Source organism: Branchiostoma belcheri, unplaced genomic scaffold, assembly GCF_001625305.1.
Source record: "Branchiostoma belcheri isolate BF01 breed outbred unplaced genomic scaffold, Haploidv18h27 scaffold1, whole genome shotgun sequence".
NCBI classification, from domain to species: domain Eukaryota; kingdom Metazoa; phylum Chordata; class Leptocardii; order Amphioxiformes; family Branchiostomatidae; genus Branchiostoma; species Branchiostoma belcheri.
Genome location: NW_017802379.1, coordinates 3561694 through 3578507, shown reverse-complemented (window position 1 = coordinate 3578507; position 16814 = coordinate 3561694). Strand labels below are relative to the sequence as shown.

General features: G+C 39.2%; 1 protein-coding gene across 1 annotated transcript; it reads left to right on the top strand.

Annotated features, from left to right (window-relative positions):
* The first annotated feature begins 5315 nt into the window (after positions 1-5315).
* On the top strand, positions 5316-15792 carry LOC109467691 (collagen triple helix repeat-containing protein 1-like). The gene is made up of 4 exons (XM_019765738.1): positions 5316-5754; positions 13782-14051; positions 14346-14556; positions 15189-15792. Exons 1-4 carry the CDS (start codon positions 5668-5670, stop codon positions 15356-15358), a joined length of 738 nt encoding a protein of 245 aa, XP_019621297.1. The 5' UTR covers positions 5316-5667; the 3' UTR covers positions 15359-15792.
* Positions 15793-16814: the final 1022 nt, after the last annotated feature.

Genomic DNA, 16814 nt, shown 5'->3' with positions numbered 1-16814 from the left:
AAACCACATGGTATGTTGTATAAAAAAACTACGCACAATCATATAGTGGATCGTTGTAATTAGTGTCCCAAAGTCTGGAATTCCGTTTCAAAAATCTATAAATCGAAACGTATATGAAAATTGGGACACGGTTTTGAGATAGCATGACCTGCTTGGTTATCATTTTCCAAAAAGTTAATATTAAAGATTCAATGAACAAATGATTTTCATGGCAAGCGTAGCAAGCTGTTTGTCATACTACAGTTTAACAAACGAACGTAACTGCAATACAACAAATGAAAACTTATTAGATTTCATTGTATTAGTCAGAAGTACGAGATTGCAGTGACTTTGAATGTACAATATGATATAATCAAGGACACATCTTAGCTTTAACATCATCATATGTCGTAAAAAGCCAATGTGGCATGGATGAAGAAATATCGCGTGACCTAACTGCTTCGATATTACGGCAGCTGGTGCGGACATGGCTCAATTCTTTACTGACCAGCAAAGTACTTAGTATCACAATTGTCTAGTTAAGGTTACAATATGGGCTCGAAACTACAGATTTTGGGCGTAAACAATATTATATCGAAGATGAGAACCAGTCAACAGAGCTGTGTTGTACGTAGATGACATATCGTTCACTGACAGTTATTTTTTTTTTTTTTATTTATTCAGAAGCTCGATGAGAATTACAAATGAAAATACATGGACTAAGTGACTGCGAACTCAAGTTAGGTACAACTTATATTCTCGCAGCCACTTTTACAATGAAAGAAAAATATTTTACAAGACATTTAAAAATACATGAGACCTCGCGTGAGTAACAATCCTCCCATCCCAGAAAACACATACAGTTAGAATCTTTTTGTTTCTAATATATAATTTTGTACGGCTAACATTATTTTGCAGTTGGTGTCATACGAACAAAGGAAACTACCGCGAAGAACTAAATATTGTATGGAATTATCAGAAAGAGTGTTTAAATCAACAATATTACCAAGTATGCTTGAAAGCTTGCCAAAAAGGACTAAACGCTGGTAGGTGTATATAGGGCAGTGCAATAAATAATGAGCAATCGTTTCATATGGACACCCGCAGCTACAGGATGGACTTGTAACAAGACCTCGGGTATAAAGACTGTGATTCAAGCTGCAGGTGCCCAGACGAAGTCGGGTAATGAGAATACAGGAATAACGAGAACCAAAGCTAAAATAGTTAAACTTTACAGGACGTACCGATTTGAAAAGATTTGAACGAAATTTTGGATACGAAAGAGCACGGATGTCTAAATTCAGATTGTTCCATCCAGTAATGGAATATGGTATAAAAGACTTTCCAAAACGATTGGTAGAAAATTTGATGGTTCTCAGATTACTACTGTTTCTCAGATTGTAGATAGAAGTAGCAGTAATTGTACATGGAAGTAAATCTGAAAGATATTCCCGAGTACATCCGTTTACAATGTTATGAAATAGTAATAGGCGATGAATGTGTCGCCTTTCGGACAGAGTCTCCCAGCCGAGCTCTTGACAAATTAAACTGACAGTTAGATATTGTTTATCATATTTACCGAAGGAAAACATACTGTTTTTGCTGCGTTTTATCTTCTTCTTTCATTCCAAACACTGAACTCTGACCTGTCAATTACCTGATTTGTTGAAGTCTCTCACCATGGTAACTGGTGTTGGGTTACATAATGTTGCAATTTTATAGTAGGAGGGATTTATACTCCTATCTGACCATATATCTGACCGAAGGGCGGTTATACCGGCTATACAGATACAGATATATATGAATGTATTTGAGTAAGAATTAACAGATCAGTGTAGACCATATGCGAAGGTAAATATAATGTATTTGCTTTGCAAATGTTACCTTTCTAGTTTTACCTCTCCTTTTTGCTACGTCAAATTTCCTAGCAGTTCCAGGAAGCACTTTTGCGTTTCCTCCCAGTTCTCGAGTCTTGATGGATAGCAAACGAGATGAGATGGCTCCCGCAGGAACCGTAACTAATTAACAAAATGGAGGCTAACGGGGTTAGATACATGGCTCCTTCAGACTAGCAGACAGGTATGGATGCCGAAACATGTTAACCTTTCATGAATTACACTTAATGGGTGGAGGTATATAAATCTTTGGGAATGGCTGCTTGACCAGGTCTTGAGCTGGCCACTTTAGATAGGCCTTGATGTGGATTTCGTTTCGCCTGATAGAAAAATTGACTAAGACAGTGTCATCAATGTTCATTCACTGATTAGAAAAAAGACAGATCTGAACTGTCGAAGTCGATAACACAGTGATTATATTGCGAATTCCTCCCCCGGAGACTAATTGCAAATGACAAGATAAACACAACGAATGAAGACAACGTGTTCACTCTAATTTCACACAGATCGATGTTCTTAATCTAAACTTCTTGACAAATTAAGATGTTTGTAGACGGTACAGGCGGAGTAGAATTTTTTTTGGACAACTAATGTCATGGGTCTCCTCAGAAATTTTTAGGGGAGAGGTGCTATTTTGGTATTATTTTAATGATAATACTAAGAAAACCCTAAATTTGAACATTTTGGGAGAGGTGCTAGGATTTGGGGGAGAGGGGGCACCCTTGCTTAATTGCTTGGGGAGAGCCCTTCATGTATTGACCAAAAAGTCGGTTATTTCACATACATGTACGTGTCATATGAACGCCATGCGACAAAGCGCTATGAATCCACATGGAAATTACTCCACAAGGTTGGCGACCCTTAGTTGAGGGGGTCGGACGGGAAGTTTTGATTTAGCGTCTCCCAAAACCCCAATGCCAAGGACATGAAGGTAGCGGTAGGTTATTTACGTGCCAGGGGCATGGTTAGAGTCGGGGCATCACAGCGGGCGCTGGAATTACAATTCAGGGAAGGCAACAAATCTTCTGCACCCTTTCCTCGGAGGCGGGGACCGATGAGCAACTAAAAATTCCATTAGTAGTCCAGACAAATTTTATTGGTAAAGAAATATATTTTTCGTGTGTTTTGTCGTCTTGCATATCATTTTATATATTGGCACAAATAAAACAAATATACAAAACAAACTAAGGAAAAAACAGTGTGCAGGGGGAGGAAAAAAGCCTGTATGACTTTTACAATGTCCTCCTCCTTTAAACTTAAATCACGAAACTTACATAATAAATAAGTAGATAAATAAACTAAATAAAACTGATTCAGAATGGTGTATAGGTAAACTCAAGGCTAAAGTGACAAAAATGTAAAAGGGCATGAAAGTAATGTATGCTAGAACTTAATATAACTGAAAATTTACACAACGTACTTTTAAATCATGGATCATATTAAAATTCGTAAAGTTCTAGGTCATGCATGTCCAATGTTAGTCGCTCGACTGTCTCCATGCAGTGAAGATGGGACCTCAGAGTGACACATGCGGGCTCACATGTGAGCAAAAACTGTTTTTATTGAAAGTAATCAGTCAGTTTGGACGCTGGGGTCACCCGAACAATACACAGGGTACCGATGGAACATCGTACCAGAAAATATCCTCCTGAATGTTTAGGATCAGAGCAGAGAGGTCGGTCCATTTGTCATGTGAAACGACGTCGTTTGACGGATAATCTGGTGCTGAGGGTAAATTATGGACTTTGTGGCAAAATGAAACTAACCACAAGGGAAGATATCATGTATACAAGGGGAAGAGTTGAGATATTTATGGTGATGTTCATTACTACTGCGATACATATTTCAACAACGTATTCTTGAAAAGTACCACAGAAAAAAAATTAAAACAGGTATTGAAAGTAAAAGAGTGTTAGAATTTTGCTTGCTTTTGCTTGAAGTATATGCTTGATATTAAATCAATCTATTTGGCTCAACTCAACTCAACTCAACTCGGATCTATTCTATTTTCATATCTGGCAAACATGTCATTTTGTTTGATATGCAGTGCAATTCAAATAAAATACGTTTTTGTAACATTTATGATGTTAGATTCGAAGCCGATTGGTGTACTCCAATCGCAATTTACGACAGACAAAGTTGTCTACATGAAAGTTTACGACAAAGGAACGAGCAGACACGTTTTGCCGCAATCACCTGGTTTACGGCGATGCGACAGGATAGGATACCGTACTGGATGATGTTTAACATTCTACATTATAAACATTGATTCATTCTAGTTATAAAATGTGATCACATATTCTATCACTCCAAACATGAAGGGTGGGGTTTGCTGGTATCTTCTGAAACCGGTCTGGCTTTCTGGATTAGGCAAATGTAATTATAGGATCTTCTTCTATTATAGCATCTATTATAGGATCACTATTAAGATAAAAACCGGAAGGAATGATTTAATTGAATAGTTAAGTGTGTAAATATGCCGTTTCCGTCAACAGACAAAAAATGCAAAATGCTAGATAAAAAGAAATATTCTTGGCAAAAATATATAAAAATGTCCTTTGGTATCCTTTTTGAATAGTTATTTTGCAGGTAGTCAAACAAAGCAAAAAGCAACCAAAGGGTTGACGGAAGAATAACTACAATGCCTTATATTTAGTGCAGGAATAGAAGGTCGAAGTTCAATTACAATCAATTTAAGAAAATAATCATCATGAGAATTGGTTCTTGACAAAAGACAGAATTTTACGATGAGGGATGACCTTTAGTTCAGAAGTCGACGTTGTTACTCCACAAGTCTGCTTGGAGATTACATAGAGGAGTTGAAGTGCAGTTACGAAAACCTTTGTCCGAAGTCATCGTCCTTTTCCGTTTCAATTTCAGCCGGCAACAATCGACCTTAACTTCGGATCAGCTGCTCTTTTTGCCGTGCATTGATTGTGGACGGTCGTTTTAAATCCTCTGCAGAGCAAGAACAATGCTTGAAGTACATCTATTGTTAGTAAAATATAATCAGAGTAGAAAACGACCCATCTGCCTCTATATTCATCGGTTTGAAAATGTAGACTTCTATTGTTTTTACAGAAAAAAATTGAATTCTAGAAAGACTTGATTGAGGACTAAAGTTTGCCAGTGCCAGTTTGCTCATGTTAGATTATTTCTTGTGTTTACTGTGTTTATTGAGTTTGTTTATTCTCACATCTTGGAATTCTGGATAAAAAGGACCTCTCCAGCTTGGTCTGGTTAAAAGTGACAGTGTCATAAAATTGATATTTTGTGAAGATGTATTGCAAAACTTATCACTTCTTTCGGAGCTCTTGAATGATGAACACCCTCCCCATGCCCACGGTGTACGGTAACAAATTAGCGGTTTATGTCAACTCATCGGAGCGGCGTGTCGGCAAGCTGGGAATAGTAATGGGTTGTTTTAGTCATGCGTCCCGTTCCCTCTGGGCGTGTGGACAAACCCACGACACGATTTGTTAGCTCCGTTTTTTCGTCGTAAATCCCAGAAGACGTGGTTATTGTAATCCGGGTGGTCCTGTGCTGCGATGCGTGCCGCCCTCATCTGTTGTTGGCTCCGTGTGTGCTGAAACATTCAGTCCGCCTTCCTTACCCTCCCGCACCCGATCATCGATCCACAAACCCCACAAAAAAACTCGCGGGACTCGATCATGCGCAATAGCCCGTCTATAACTACCCAGAAGCACCGATAGGACAGGCGTTTAATTAGTCTCCGGTCATCTTTGGGACGACCTTTTTATTTTCTCACTTCTTTTAGGGGTGGTGCTGCAAAATGGACGCCTATCCCAGGACTGGTTCTATCCTCGTATTTGTCAGTCTTTTGGTCCTCTCAGTATTCGGCCAAGACACTGGCTCGCAGGTAAGTTTTGCTGGATATTTTATTGATGTTTCCGTGTGATATATGTGTATTTGACAACCGATGATTTTCGCTAAGTGTTGTAGTACATCTGTTAATGTGTGTGGTAAATACGGGACCAGAGACAAATGGTTTATAAGATGACTTCACTTTTATTTTCTCTTATTTATACTGTGACCTTGAGTACGGTTATAACCATGTAATGTATACGTCATAGTTGGATGAAGGTCACATGCGCAAAAATGAGAGAACTTGCCATCGCTTTGTATCTCCAACCGGTGACGGAATCAGAGGTAAATATCTTCAGACAACAGTGATATGTTGGGCGTCTTTTCCGGTACGATTCCCTGCTCAACAAGATATCAATGGCGATACACATTTGTATGGTGGGTGCATGGGGAGGCAATCTCGTCTGGGTTTAATCAGAAAACAGACTAATGAGGTGTAAAGGCGACTTAATGAAAGCTCTGGCGATCGAAATGGCGGCTAACCGCAATACCAAACAAACCGGCGTGCCTAGAATGCCCTCTGAAAACCGTTCTTTGTTTTTGTCGTGTTGGAAGAAAAATGCAGGGTCACGGAGCAGTATTAGCACCGTTATTAGCTTGGGGAAATAAAGTGAGATGTAGTTTCGGACTGCAGAGTTAGCTGGGTCTAAATGGCTATGGAATTAATCAATGCCTGCAAACTTTTGTCATTGAAACGTGATCGAGGCATCTGTATCCACAAAATTAAGAGAGTGAAGCCCTTCTTATTAATTTAAATGACCTCATGCATTTTTAGTAGTGATTTTCAATTGGTGTGCGTGCTCCCTGAACTCCTATTCTCTCCTCCTATTCATTCCCTCTACAAGGGAAACACATAAAGACGTTAGCGGAACAAAAGGAACTAATTTCATTGGAGTAGGAAATGAAATCGAGTGTGCGAAATGTACAATAGGACCCGTTGACGTTACACACACTTGTTCCGAAATTGGCCGTTTTGGTTCAATTCAAATTTCAATTTTGCGGCCAGTGTTTGACATCGGTAATCTTTACCAGCGATCCTCGTGGCCCCAGGGACCGGTTAGTCCAATCTCTGCAAGCTCATACCACGATTAATGATGGGAAAACATGCATAGATCTGTGGTCTTGGTGATTAGGCGAAAAGTTATATACTTTTATATGTTCAACTATCATATACATTAGGTTTATATTTAAATTACTGTATTGATCACATTGTCATTGTTGTCACACATGGTACCATGTACTACTGTCGAGCAATAAAGTTCATTCATTCTTATACAAGGTAGCTTTATATCCTATATCTTTATATACTATAAATCCTTCTTTTCCTCCGAAATAGTTTTTTTTTTTCATCTCAGCTGTAGTTAATTGCTGAAGCTGCTGGGAATCTTCAGATGTCTGATTTCTGTAAACTAAGATGAAAAAAATGGATTCTGTTAGGGAATCTTCTTCAATGAGATTTCACATTACACCCCAAGTCTGTCCCCTCCTCCAAATCTCCAGCTCTTGTGTTTTATGCGGCATTTCAAGCGTCCTTTTACTTGTCCAAGTTTTCAGCTCTATGCCTCCTGCAACCAATAGAAAAACGAACAAAGTTGCATACAATAAGACATACATGTAAAACACAAACACAAGGCCGCACCCTATATCTGCTTGGAGATTATTCCCTCCCCCTTCGGGCATCTGTCGGAAGTTTCCGTGACATATCGGCTTGCCGAGAGGAAAGAGACTGACTTCTCCCACTTCTAGCCTTAGGGCAAGATTTTCTGCATGTATTGCCCTGGGCAGTTTTTTTCCGTAATGTTTATTTCCTAAGTCACTTAGGTACAATGACATGTAGTATATATTGCGGATGGGGCAGAAATACAGCAAAAGATGAAAAAACCGGCATTGAAAATGGCCTCAATGCTTGAGCCAACAAAACTTATTTGTGATACGAGTATTTGTTACGGGTCGTCTTGATGTCTGATCTCTGTGTTTAGAAATTCTTCAAAACATTTATCTTTCCGTCACAATGGGTGCATATAATTTAATTAACGTTGATTTTCAGCAGATATGTATCATAGATCCAAAGAAAATTTGAATGAATTACAGTTTGTTTTCTCTGGCGAACTGCCTTGATGATATACGATACGCCCAAGGGAACGGAGGCGGGACCAATTATCAATTTCTTTTTTTTTTTGTAACGATTTTATTCTTCAAAGCTCTTAAGTCATATACATAAGATACATGATCATACAATGTGAATATAAGTATACGTATTTAACAACAGTTATAATCATTGATAACCAAATGAGTTTCATTTTCCCAGAAATTGTCTGAGTATAGATACTTGCTAGTGAACATCATATACATATCATACTTGAAAATACTGATAATTTAACTGAAAATCAAATATAAGTTTGACACAAATTCATGAAAATTAGGAATACATCATCTTTCTTTCTATAATCATCTTTCCATTTTAACCAAGAAATAAATATTGCGTATTTAGCAACAGTTATGATTTTTGCACTACTATTTCTCACGAGTAACACTTCTTGATCATTAATAACAATGTGTGTTTCATTTTCTATCCTACTCCAGAAGTTGTCTAATCTATGACACTCTAAAAACATATGTTGATAATTTTCAAGTTTGTTGCACAATTCACAGTAAGGACTGTAAATATTTCCTGATACATTTCGTATTTTCCACTTATGTAGCAAGTACCTACAAGGCAAAATTCTGTGTAATAACTTGAAATTAAATTCGCGCAGTTTGTTATTCTTAATTTGACAGATCTGACATTTCCATATAGCCTTCCAGTCTGGATTAGGTACTACAGTTTCCCAATAAGCTTGGGCAGTTGGTTTGCTACATGTATATGACACATATGTTGAGTATAGATACTTGCTAGTAAACATATCCACTATTTTGCATGTCTCATTGTACCATATCATGTCATTTTCATTACATAAATTTGCTGCAGAATCGTCATTACACAATTTTCGTCCTATTGACCTCTTAATACAAGAATACTCACACAACCAATTGTGTTTATTAGATAGCTTCCTCAGCAAAGACTCTGACGATATGAAATCTGAAGCAATATATATATCTCTAACATAAATGATACCACTATCAATCCAGTTTTTGAAGAAAAGTGTTTTCTTATTAAGTTTAAAGTTTTCATTGGACCAAATAATTTCATTTCGCACCGAAGCGAGATCCGTTTTTCCTCCACCCATTTCATGCCAAGCGTAAACTACCTCTCTATAGAAAGGTGGAAGACTTAACAAAGGGGGTGCATCAGCCCTTTGTTTAAAATTAAATCGAAAGACTAAAAAGTTTTTCCCAAGCTTTTCAATGAAGTGCATAGGTATAAGTCTCCATCTACTTACTCTACTTGGGTCCTTTGGATTTTCCATAATCCTACGGACCCAAGAAGCTTGTAGGCTTTTACATTTAGCATATATGTCAATCATCCTAATCCCACCATCTTCATAGTTTAAGTACAGTACTTTTCTTTTTATTTTGTCTGGTTTACCATTCCAAAGAAAGGAGAAACATGCTTTTTCAATTCGTTTTAGGGCCCAATCAGGTGTTGGGATCATACTCATATTGTAAATTATTTGTGATACTGCCAACGTCTTAATAATCAAGACTTTCCCATAAAAAGTTAGTTTTCGCCTACGCCATTTCTGAAGTAAATTTTCCATGTTCTGTATTCTGGTTTCCCAGTTCAACATCTCACACTCTTCCTCCGTGTAACCAAAATAAATACCTAAGGACTTAACGGGCCTATTCGGCCAATCGATTCCGAAAGGAGTATCTCTTCTTCCTCGATTGGCCCCTATCCACATGGCTTCACACTTCTTTCGATTCAACGTGGGCCCAGCAACATAACTAAAATTGTCTACAATCTGTAGGGCACATTTTATAGAGTTATCACCACACAAGGTGAGAGTTGTATCGTCAGCGACCTGGCTTATTTTTGTTTCAAGAATGATATCATTAATCTCAATTTTGATTCCTTCAACAATGCTAGTTTGCCGGATTTTAGATGCTAGAATTTCAACTACAAGGTTGAATAATAAGGCAGATAAGGGACATCCCTGTCTGATTCCTCGTTGTAATTTAAAGTAGGCAGACTTCCAACCTGCATTGACGATACAACTTTCAATATCAGTATACATTGTTCTAACTATTGAAGTGAAAGTAGGTCCAAAACCAAACTTATTTAACGTTCTAAACATAAAATTCCAGTTAACTGAATCGAATGCCTTTTTAAAATCAAGCCAGACGATTGCTGCAGGTAGGTTGTAAAAATTAGAATAATAAATAACATCTTGTATCAATCTAACATTTTGTCCTATAAACCTTGACTTAATATAAGCCGTCTGATCTTCTGAAATTAGTTTCGGTAAGAAACTCTGCATTCGTCTTGCTAATACCACAGCTAGTATCTTGTAGTCAGTGTTCAACAAACTAATTGGTCTCCAGTTGGATAAGTTAGTCTTATCCCCCTTTTGTGAATAAGTTTTAACAAAGCTCTCTTCTGGGACACAGAAAGGTATTTGCTTTCAATTGCTTCACACAGGGATTCGAAGACCAAGTCTCCTACTTCATCCCAGAATTTCAGATAAAATTCGGTAGGAAGGCCATCAATTCCAGGCGCTTTGTTTTGGTTCATCGCATTCAATGCTGCGAAACATTCATTTTTAGTTATAGGTTCATCTAACAGTAGCATTTCCTCATCTGTGAGAGAGGGTACCTCAACAGACTCAAGAAAAGTATCAATCTGTTCATCAGTAGCAGGGTTCTTAGAACAATACAGGTTTTTGTAAAAGTTTACTTCCAAGTCTAAAATTTTAAACGGATTTGTCTCTTCTTCATTTCCATTCTTTAATTTAGTAATGGTATTTTGTTTTGAGCGAGTATTTTCAAGATTCAAGAAAAATTTGTTAGACTTTTCTCCCTTCTCTTGTCCACTTTGCCCTAGCTCTAATTTGTGCTCCTTTTGCTTTATATTCATATATATTTTCCAATTTTAGCTTTATTTGAGTGTATTCGTTTAGAACAATGTCTTCAAGTTTATCATCTAACTTACTCTCTAGTTCTTGAAGTCTCTTTTCTAACTTTTCAAGTGTTGTATCCACTTTAAAGGCTTTAGCCCTGGAATAGGAGTCAGAGAACTCCTTAATCTTCTTCTTACAAGTTTCCCAAACTAGTTGTTTGGATACATCAAGGTAATTACAATCACTAACAACAGTTTGTATTGTAGACTTAACTCCTTTAACATATTTCTCATCACTGAGATGTGAAGTGTTTAGGCGCCAAAAATCCAGGTCCCCTAGAAGCATTTTCGAAATGTAGTTTCAAAAAGATTGCAAGGTGATCTGTTTTAATAGAAGATCTTATATCGCATATTGCTACATGCGCAGCTAGCGATCTGTGGATAAGCCAAAAATCCAATCTGCTAGAAACAGGGTCTGGATTTTGTCTCCTCCAGGTGTACTGTCGTACATGGGGATGTGTTTCCCGCCATATGTCTACGAGGCTTAACATTTTTTTAAAGCTGCTAAGTGCTTTTTCAGGTGCAGTAAATTGGGTTTGTCTCTTGCTGGACCTGTCTAAGACCAGATCGTTAATCATATTAAAATCACCACCTGCGACAAGATTATCCACATTGTTTACCACTATCCAGTCTTTTAGCGTAGTGAGAAACGATACTTGTTCTCCCCGCTCGGAAGGAGCGTACACATTCAAGAGAGTGAAGTCTTTACATTTAATCATTAATCTTCTACCATCCTGCCCCTTTATTACCTCCATAACGTCCAACTTTATGTTTTTCTTGCAAAGTATAGACACACCCTTACTGTGTTGTCCACCAAAGTCGTGGAACTGGGGGCCATTCCAATCTAATTCAAAGATATTAATTTTATCATCTGTAAAATATGTCTCCTGTAAAAGGAAAACATCAGCTTTTTGTTTTTCAAACCAGTAATATAGACTTCGTCTCTTTTGTGTACCTCGTGATCCCCTGACATTAAGTGACATAAATGATATATTAGTTGTCATGAGGAACAAATTAATCACTTACACGAGTTCAATAGTCCGTAAGAGTTCATGTTTCGTCGTCACTTGAGCACATCGATGAGCTGATCGCCACAGTACCTGGAGGGTTACTCCATGAGTAACGACCTGCTTCAATCAGTTCCGTGATCCTAGGATCAGGTTCATGTACTTGGCTGCTACCACTGGGTCGGTCTGGTCTAGCCAATCCTCTTCTGGATACGTTATTGTCACTGTTCTTGGCAGCACTTCTTGTCACTCTGGCAACCGGCTGACCTCCAGGTTTGGGACCTTTCCCTCTCTTTCTCCTGCCTCTTTTTGTGGTGAAGTCTGTAATCTGGCGTTGCCCACTAGTCGGTGGAGCCGTTTCGTCTTTTCCAGTTTCACCATCAGTGTCTTCAGAGGATCGAACCTCCGGTAAGTTAAGGCCTGAGACGTCAAGCAGAGGGCCGCGGTCATTGTCCCGATCTCTCTGCTCCTCTGTCGCCTCTCTACTGTAGACACCGGCTGCTGAAGACCAGCACAGTCAGCTCGCTGTGCCCAGTTCATTGCAGAGGGAGCATCGCCAATCAGACGTACAGTCTTTTCTCAGATGATCTTTGCTTAGGCACTTAAGACATTGTTGCTCGAATCCCTGGTTTCGATAGAATACGCGGGCTCTCCATCGACCGCCCAACTCAACATTTCTGGGCAGGTGTTCTGCAGGGCTAGCAGGTTCCCGCATGAACCCAAACCTGTCCCCAGTCTCACAATTAGTTAACTTTCCATCCACTCTGAGTTTTTCTCGCCTCAATGGCCCTAGAAGGTTCGCGCCATACCTCTTCAGGCCTTCCATGATGACGTTATCATCCACTGACAGAGGGACGTCTCTAACTGTTACCCGAACTCCATCCTGTTGTCTGAAAGGATGCACATCTCGGAGTTCAACATGTTTATTGCGGAGAGTAAATCCAGTTACCAGCAATTTGGCGCGATCGGCTGGTTCACGTATGTAAATTCGCCACATTCCACGCACTTGCTGAATTCCGGAGATCTTTGTTCCGTGAAGAAAACGCGAAATTCCTTTATACACTTCAACATTTGTGAAGTACGGCTCGTCTCTAGAGACGTCGACATAGTGCACATCTCTCTCTAGAAAGAAGACGGGTTTACAACCTGGGGTTACAGTACCTGTAGCCGACTTCTCATGCGTTGTTGAAGGTGTAACTTCGGGGGGCTGCGTCATGGCGGCCGCCATGTCTTTTCTCCCAGCCATGCTGCCGTGTTCCTTTCTCGATCAGCCTCTGTGTCCTGGCTTGTCTATCAGCCTGGTTGGTGCTAGGCTGCTTCTAGGGAACTTCCGACACAAGATGGCACGTTTCCGAAGAGTCAAAAAGCGGATAAACAGAAAATAAATCCAAACATGTGTAAGAGCGCTGAAGACACGTCTCCCTTGGGAGGCTGACCTCTGACCTCCAATTATCAATCTTACTGAGTGTAATTAAACCTCGGCTAAAGTTCTCATTGTACGTACGCACAAAAGTAGCAAAAGCCTAAATAAAAGCTACATGTCACTATGAAGTGTTTGGAGTGTATGGACTGATATAAAGCGGGTTTAGCATGTTTTTATGTCCCAATATTTACAGAGAAAAGAATGATTGAAGTAGATAGCGATGAGTAATGACTGTCCTAGTTTCTTAATAAATTGATTAAGGTTTATCGAATTACCTAACCATGTGCAGTGTATTGTACCACAGCAGCAACATGTAAAAACAATTCTAAGCAAACTGTATCAGAAAAGTTATCTCACAATATCGTTTTTATTAGTGCCAGATTCGTATTTGTTTCTACTTATACGTGTGATGAGAATGATCTGTTCTTATTTGATTAGCCATCAATGACACACTCAAACAAACAAACAAACAAACAAACAAACAAACAAACAAACAAACAAACAAACAATAATATTGTTGGTTTTTTCCTTCACAGCAATGTCAAGACAACGCATGCTGCGTGCTCGGACCCCCGGGCATTCCCGGAACCAATGGCGTTCCTGGAAGCAACGGGATTCCCGGATCTCCCGGACTGGGCGGAGTGGACGGCGAGAAGGGTGACCGGGGTCTGCCGGGGAGGCCGGGAAAACCTGGGGCGAAGGGAGAGAAGGGAGAGCCCGGCACAGGAGCAGCGTTACCCGTCCTCAACATCAAACAGTGCGCCTGGCAGAAACTCAGCGATGACCGTGACCATGGCAAAATCACGGTGAGTCATAAAGTCTCACTAATTGTGTTTCGTAAAGCATCCTTGCTCACTTATACATATTGCTAACATTATGATATAAAGTTACCTGAATGCATATCATACTCAGTAACAAGTTACTCACAACTAAAGAAATAATCCACCCATCCTTTTTTAGTCATAATGTTTCCGACAAAGGGACGCCTGCGATTTCGACTTTGTCGCTAGGGGTTTAAGCTAACACCACTTATTGCCTAAAGGTACCTGCCACTCAAAAAAGTGAACAGTGAACAATTAGCAATCCGACGTTAATTTCAGGAGTGCCCGTTTAACAAGCTGTCAGCCAACTCCTCTCTCCGTGTGCTGTGGAACGGAGCCCTCCGGGTGACGTCGACCAGCGGCTGCTGCAAGCGGTGGTACTTCACCTTCAACGGGATGGAGTGTTCGGGCCCGCTGCCGATCGAGGGACTGGTCTTCACGAACGCAGGCAACGGCATGAACGGACTCAACATTCACCGGGTTTCCTCCAGTGAGTTTTCATACGAATTCTATTTTCCTGGCCGGTCTTTATGATTTCTCTAAGATGCAAATTAAGAACTTTAATTTGTACTAGAGGTATGAGAACATTCTAAAGAAAGACGAATCGTGGCCTGTGTTTTTGCAAGTTTAGTAATAGAATTGCCATGTACATCAGGTCCAGAGACTTACAACCGTTCCTTAGTAGAGACGGAGGACGCCATAAACTTTAATCAAGTAAAGATGTCTTGTCTGCATAAAATGACGCCATTCATAGAAGCGATTGATCGCTAAGTTATAGCTTTTTGTGGGGTCATTGTATTACCCTGTATCATGGCCTTCATTCCTGGTCATTGACATTGATGAATGAATGAAAGACTTTTATTGTACGTTTGTGCTCTAACAAGCTAAGTACAGGTCAAGAGTTGACAGGGAAAAAGAATACAACAATGACACTTACATACTGTATATACTAATGTGATCTACTATTTACAGGTTCAACTTCTCGCTTTTTGACGCAGTTAAAGATGTACGAACATATTGAGATAATGAAACATGGTTTGTCAAGTTTCATAAGGAATTCGATTTTTTCTAGTTTGTCTAAAGCTTGGGAACTTACATTGTAACGTCCCTATTTCTCCACAGTTGAAGGCATCTGCAGCAATGTTCCAAAAGGTCCGGTTAACGTGGAGCTGTGGGTCCGGAACTGTGAGGGCATCAGTAACAGCGGCAACGCCTACACAGGCTGGAACTCCGTCTCCAGAGTCATCGTGGAGGAGATCATGTTGCCAAACAACTCCGACGACATGAAGTGAAGAAGATAGTACATGTGGTCATTAGATCCAGTGTCAAGTGCTGAATATGTAAAACAAGCTGCTCCAACCGATGTTGTATACATGAAAATCACATGATTAATGTACTTCGTATTGGTGATGCGAAGCAAAACGATATAATATTGACATCGTAGGAAATTTGATAGATGGGTGTTGTTTTGTTTATAAATACATGAATACGCAAGTTATCTGTGGCACCAAATGTTACTGACTGTTAATGTATTTAGAGAATGTATGATGTATACTGTGTACATGGGTTACATGTAAGGATCAACTTAACTTAGATGACAAGGCGCCATACTCTATATGTGCAACTTTGTGCATATTAAAAACTGTCTGCACATGGTCATGAAGAAAAGTGTAGTTACTGTAGCAGGAATTCAGGTCCGACGACAATGTAATGAACTAGATATTTCAATGTGGACACCAGTGCTGTCTAATGAAAGTAGATTTTTTTTCAACAATTACGAGAGCAATCAAGAATGTTTCATACAATGTATCAAACTCGGAGTAATACTTTGCATGGAAAGCGAATTTCAGTATCAATGTACGAAAATCGAATCGGAGAGAGAAAATAATAGTATGTCTGGTGCTAGCACAAATAGGGTGACTTTGAGATAGAACAAAATATATAACAGGGATAGTATATTATTTGGGAGATGTCGAAATTACTCCTATAGGTAGTGGATAAATGTAAATCGCAATTACAAATTCCTTACTACAAACAGTGTGTCCGTAATAAGTACTTTATCGTGCTGACCAATGACCATGCTAAATGATCATGAATGACAAGAGTCTATGACAATATATCTGGTGGGCAATAAAGTGTACTGATCTTATTCAATTTGTGTACCCTGTGGTTACTGATTTCCTTGCACTGATAGTACTATGGGGAATTCAATATCCAACTCAATCATTTATCAAACCTAAAAAAAGGCTGTCTATGCTATGCCACCATGGCATAGCATTCACCAGGTCCAGTTCATGACATGCTGCAAGACACTGGCTACAGAATCATTGGTACGGCCATGGGAGATGTTAGATCCATGTTTTAAAAAACATTCCATTTCCCATAAATACTCATTAACATATAACATATATTAACTCTTGGGAGACACTTGCAACAAACAGAACGCAATCCAAGGATCCAGCCTACATTAATGTAAACGAGGTAAACAGATATCTGAAATTGTTGTAAATGAAAACGAATAACGGTAGAGTTACAATACTGAAAGTATTATTAAGTCGTATATATCAGTAAAATAAACACAATAATACGAAAGAATAACTCAAAACGATATACATATGTACATATTTTATCTTCAGTATGGTTTGTAACTCGTGAGTGGCTAGCTTGATGTCTACAAACGAGCCGGCAATTTGTCTCATTTGGACTCTGTTTAACCTAGATCTGCACGTTTGAATTGTCATTGGATTA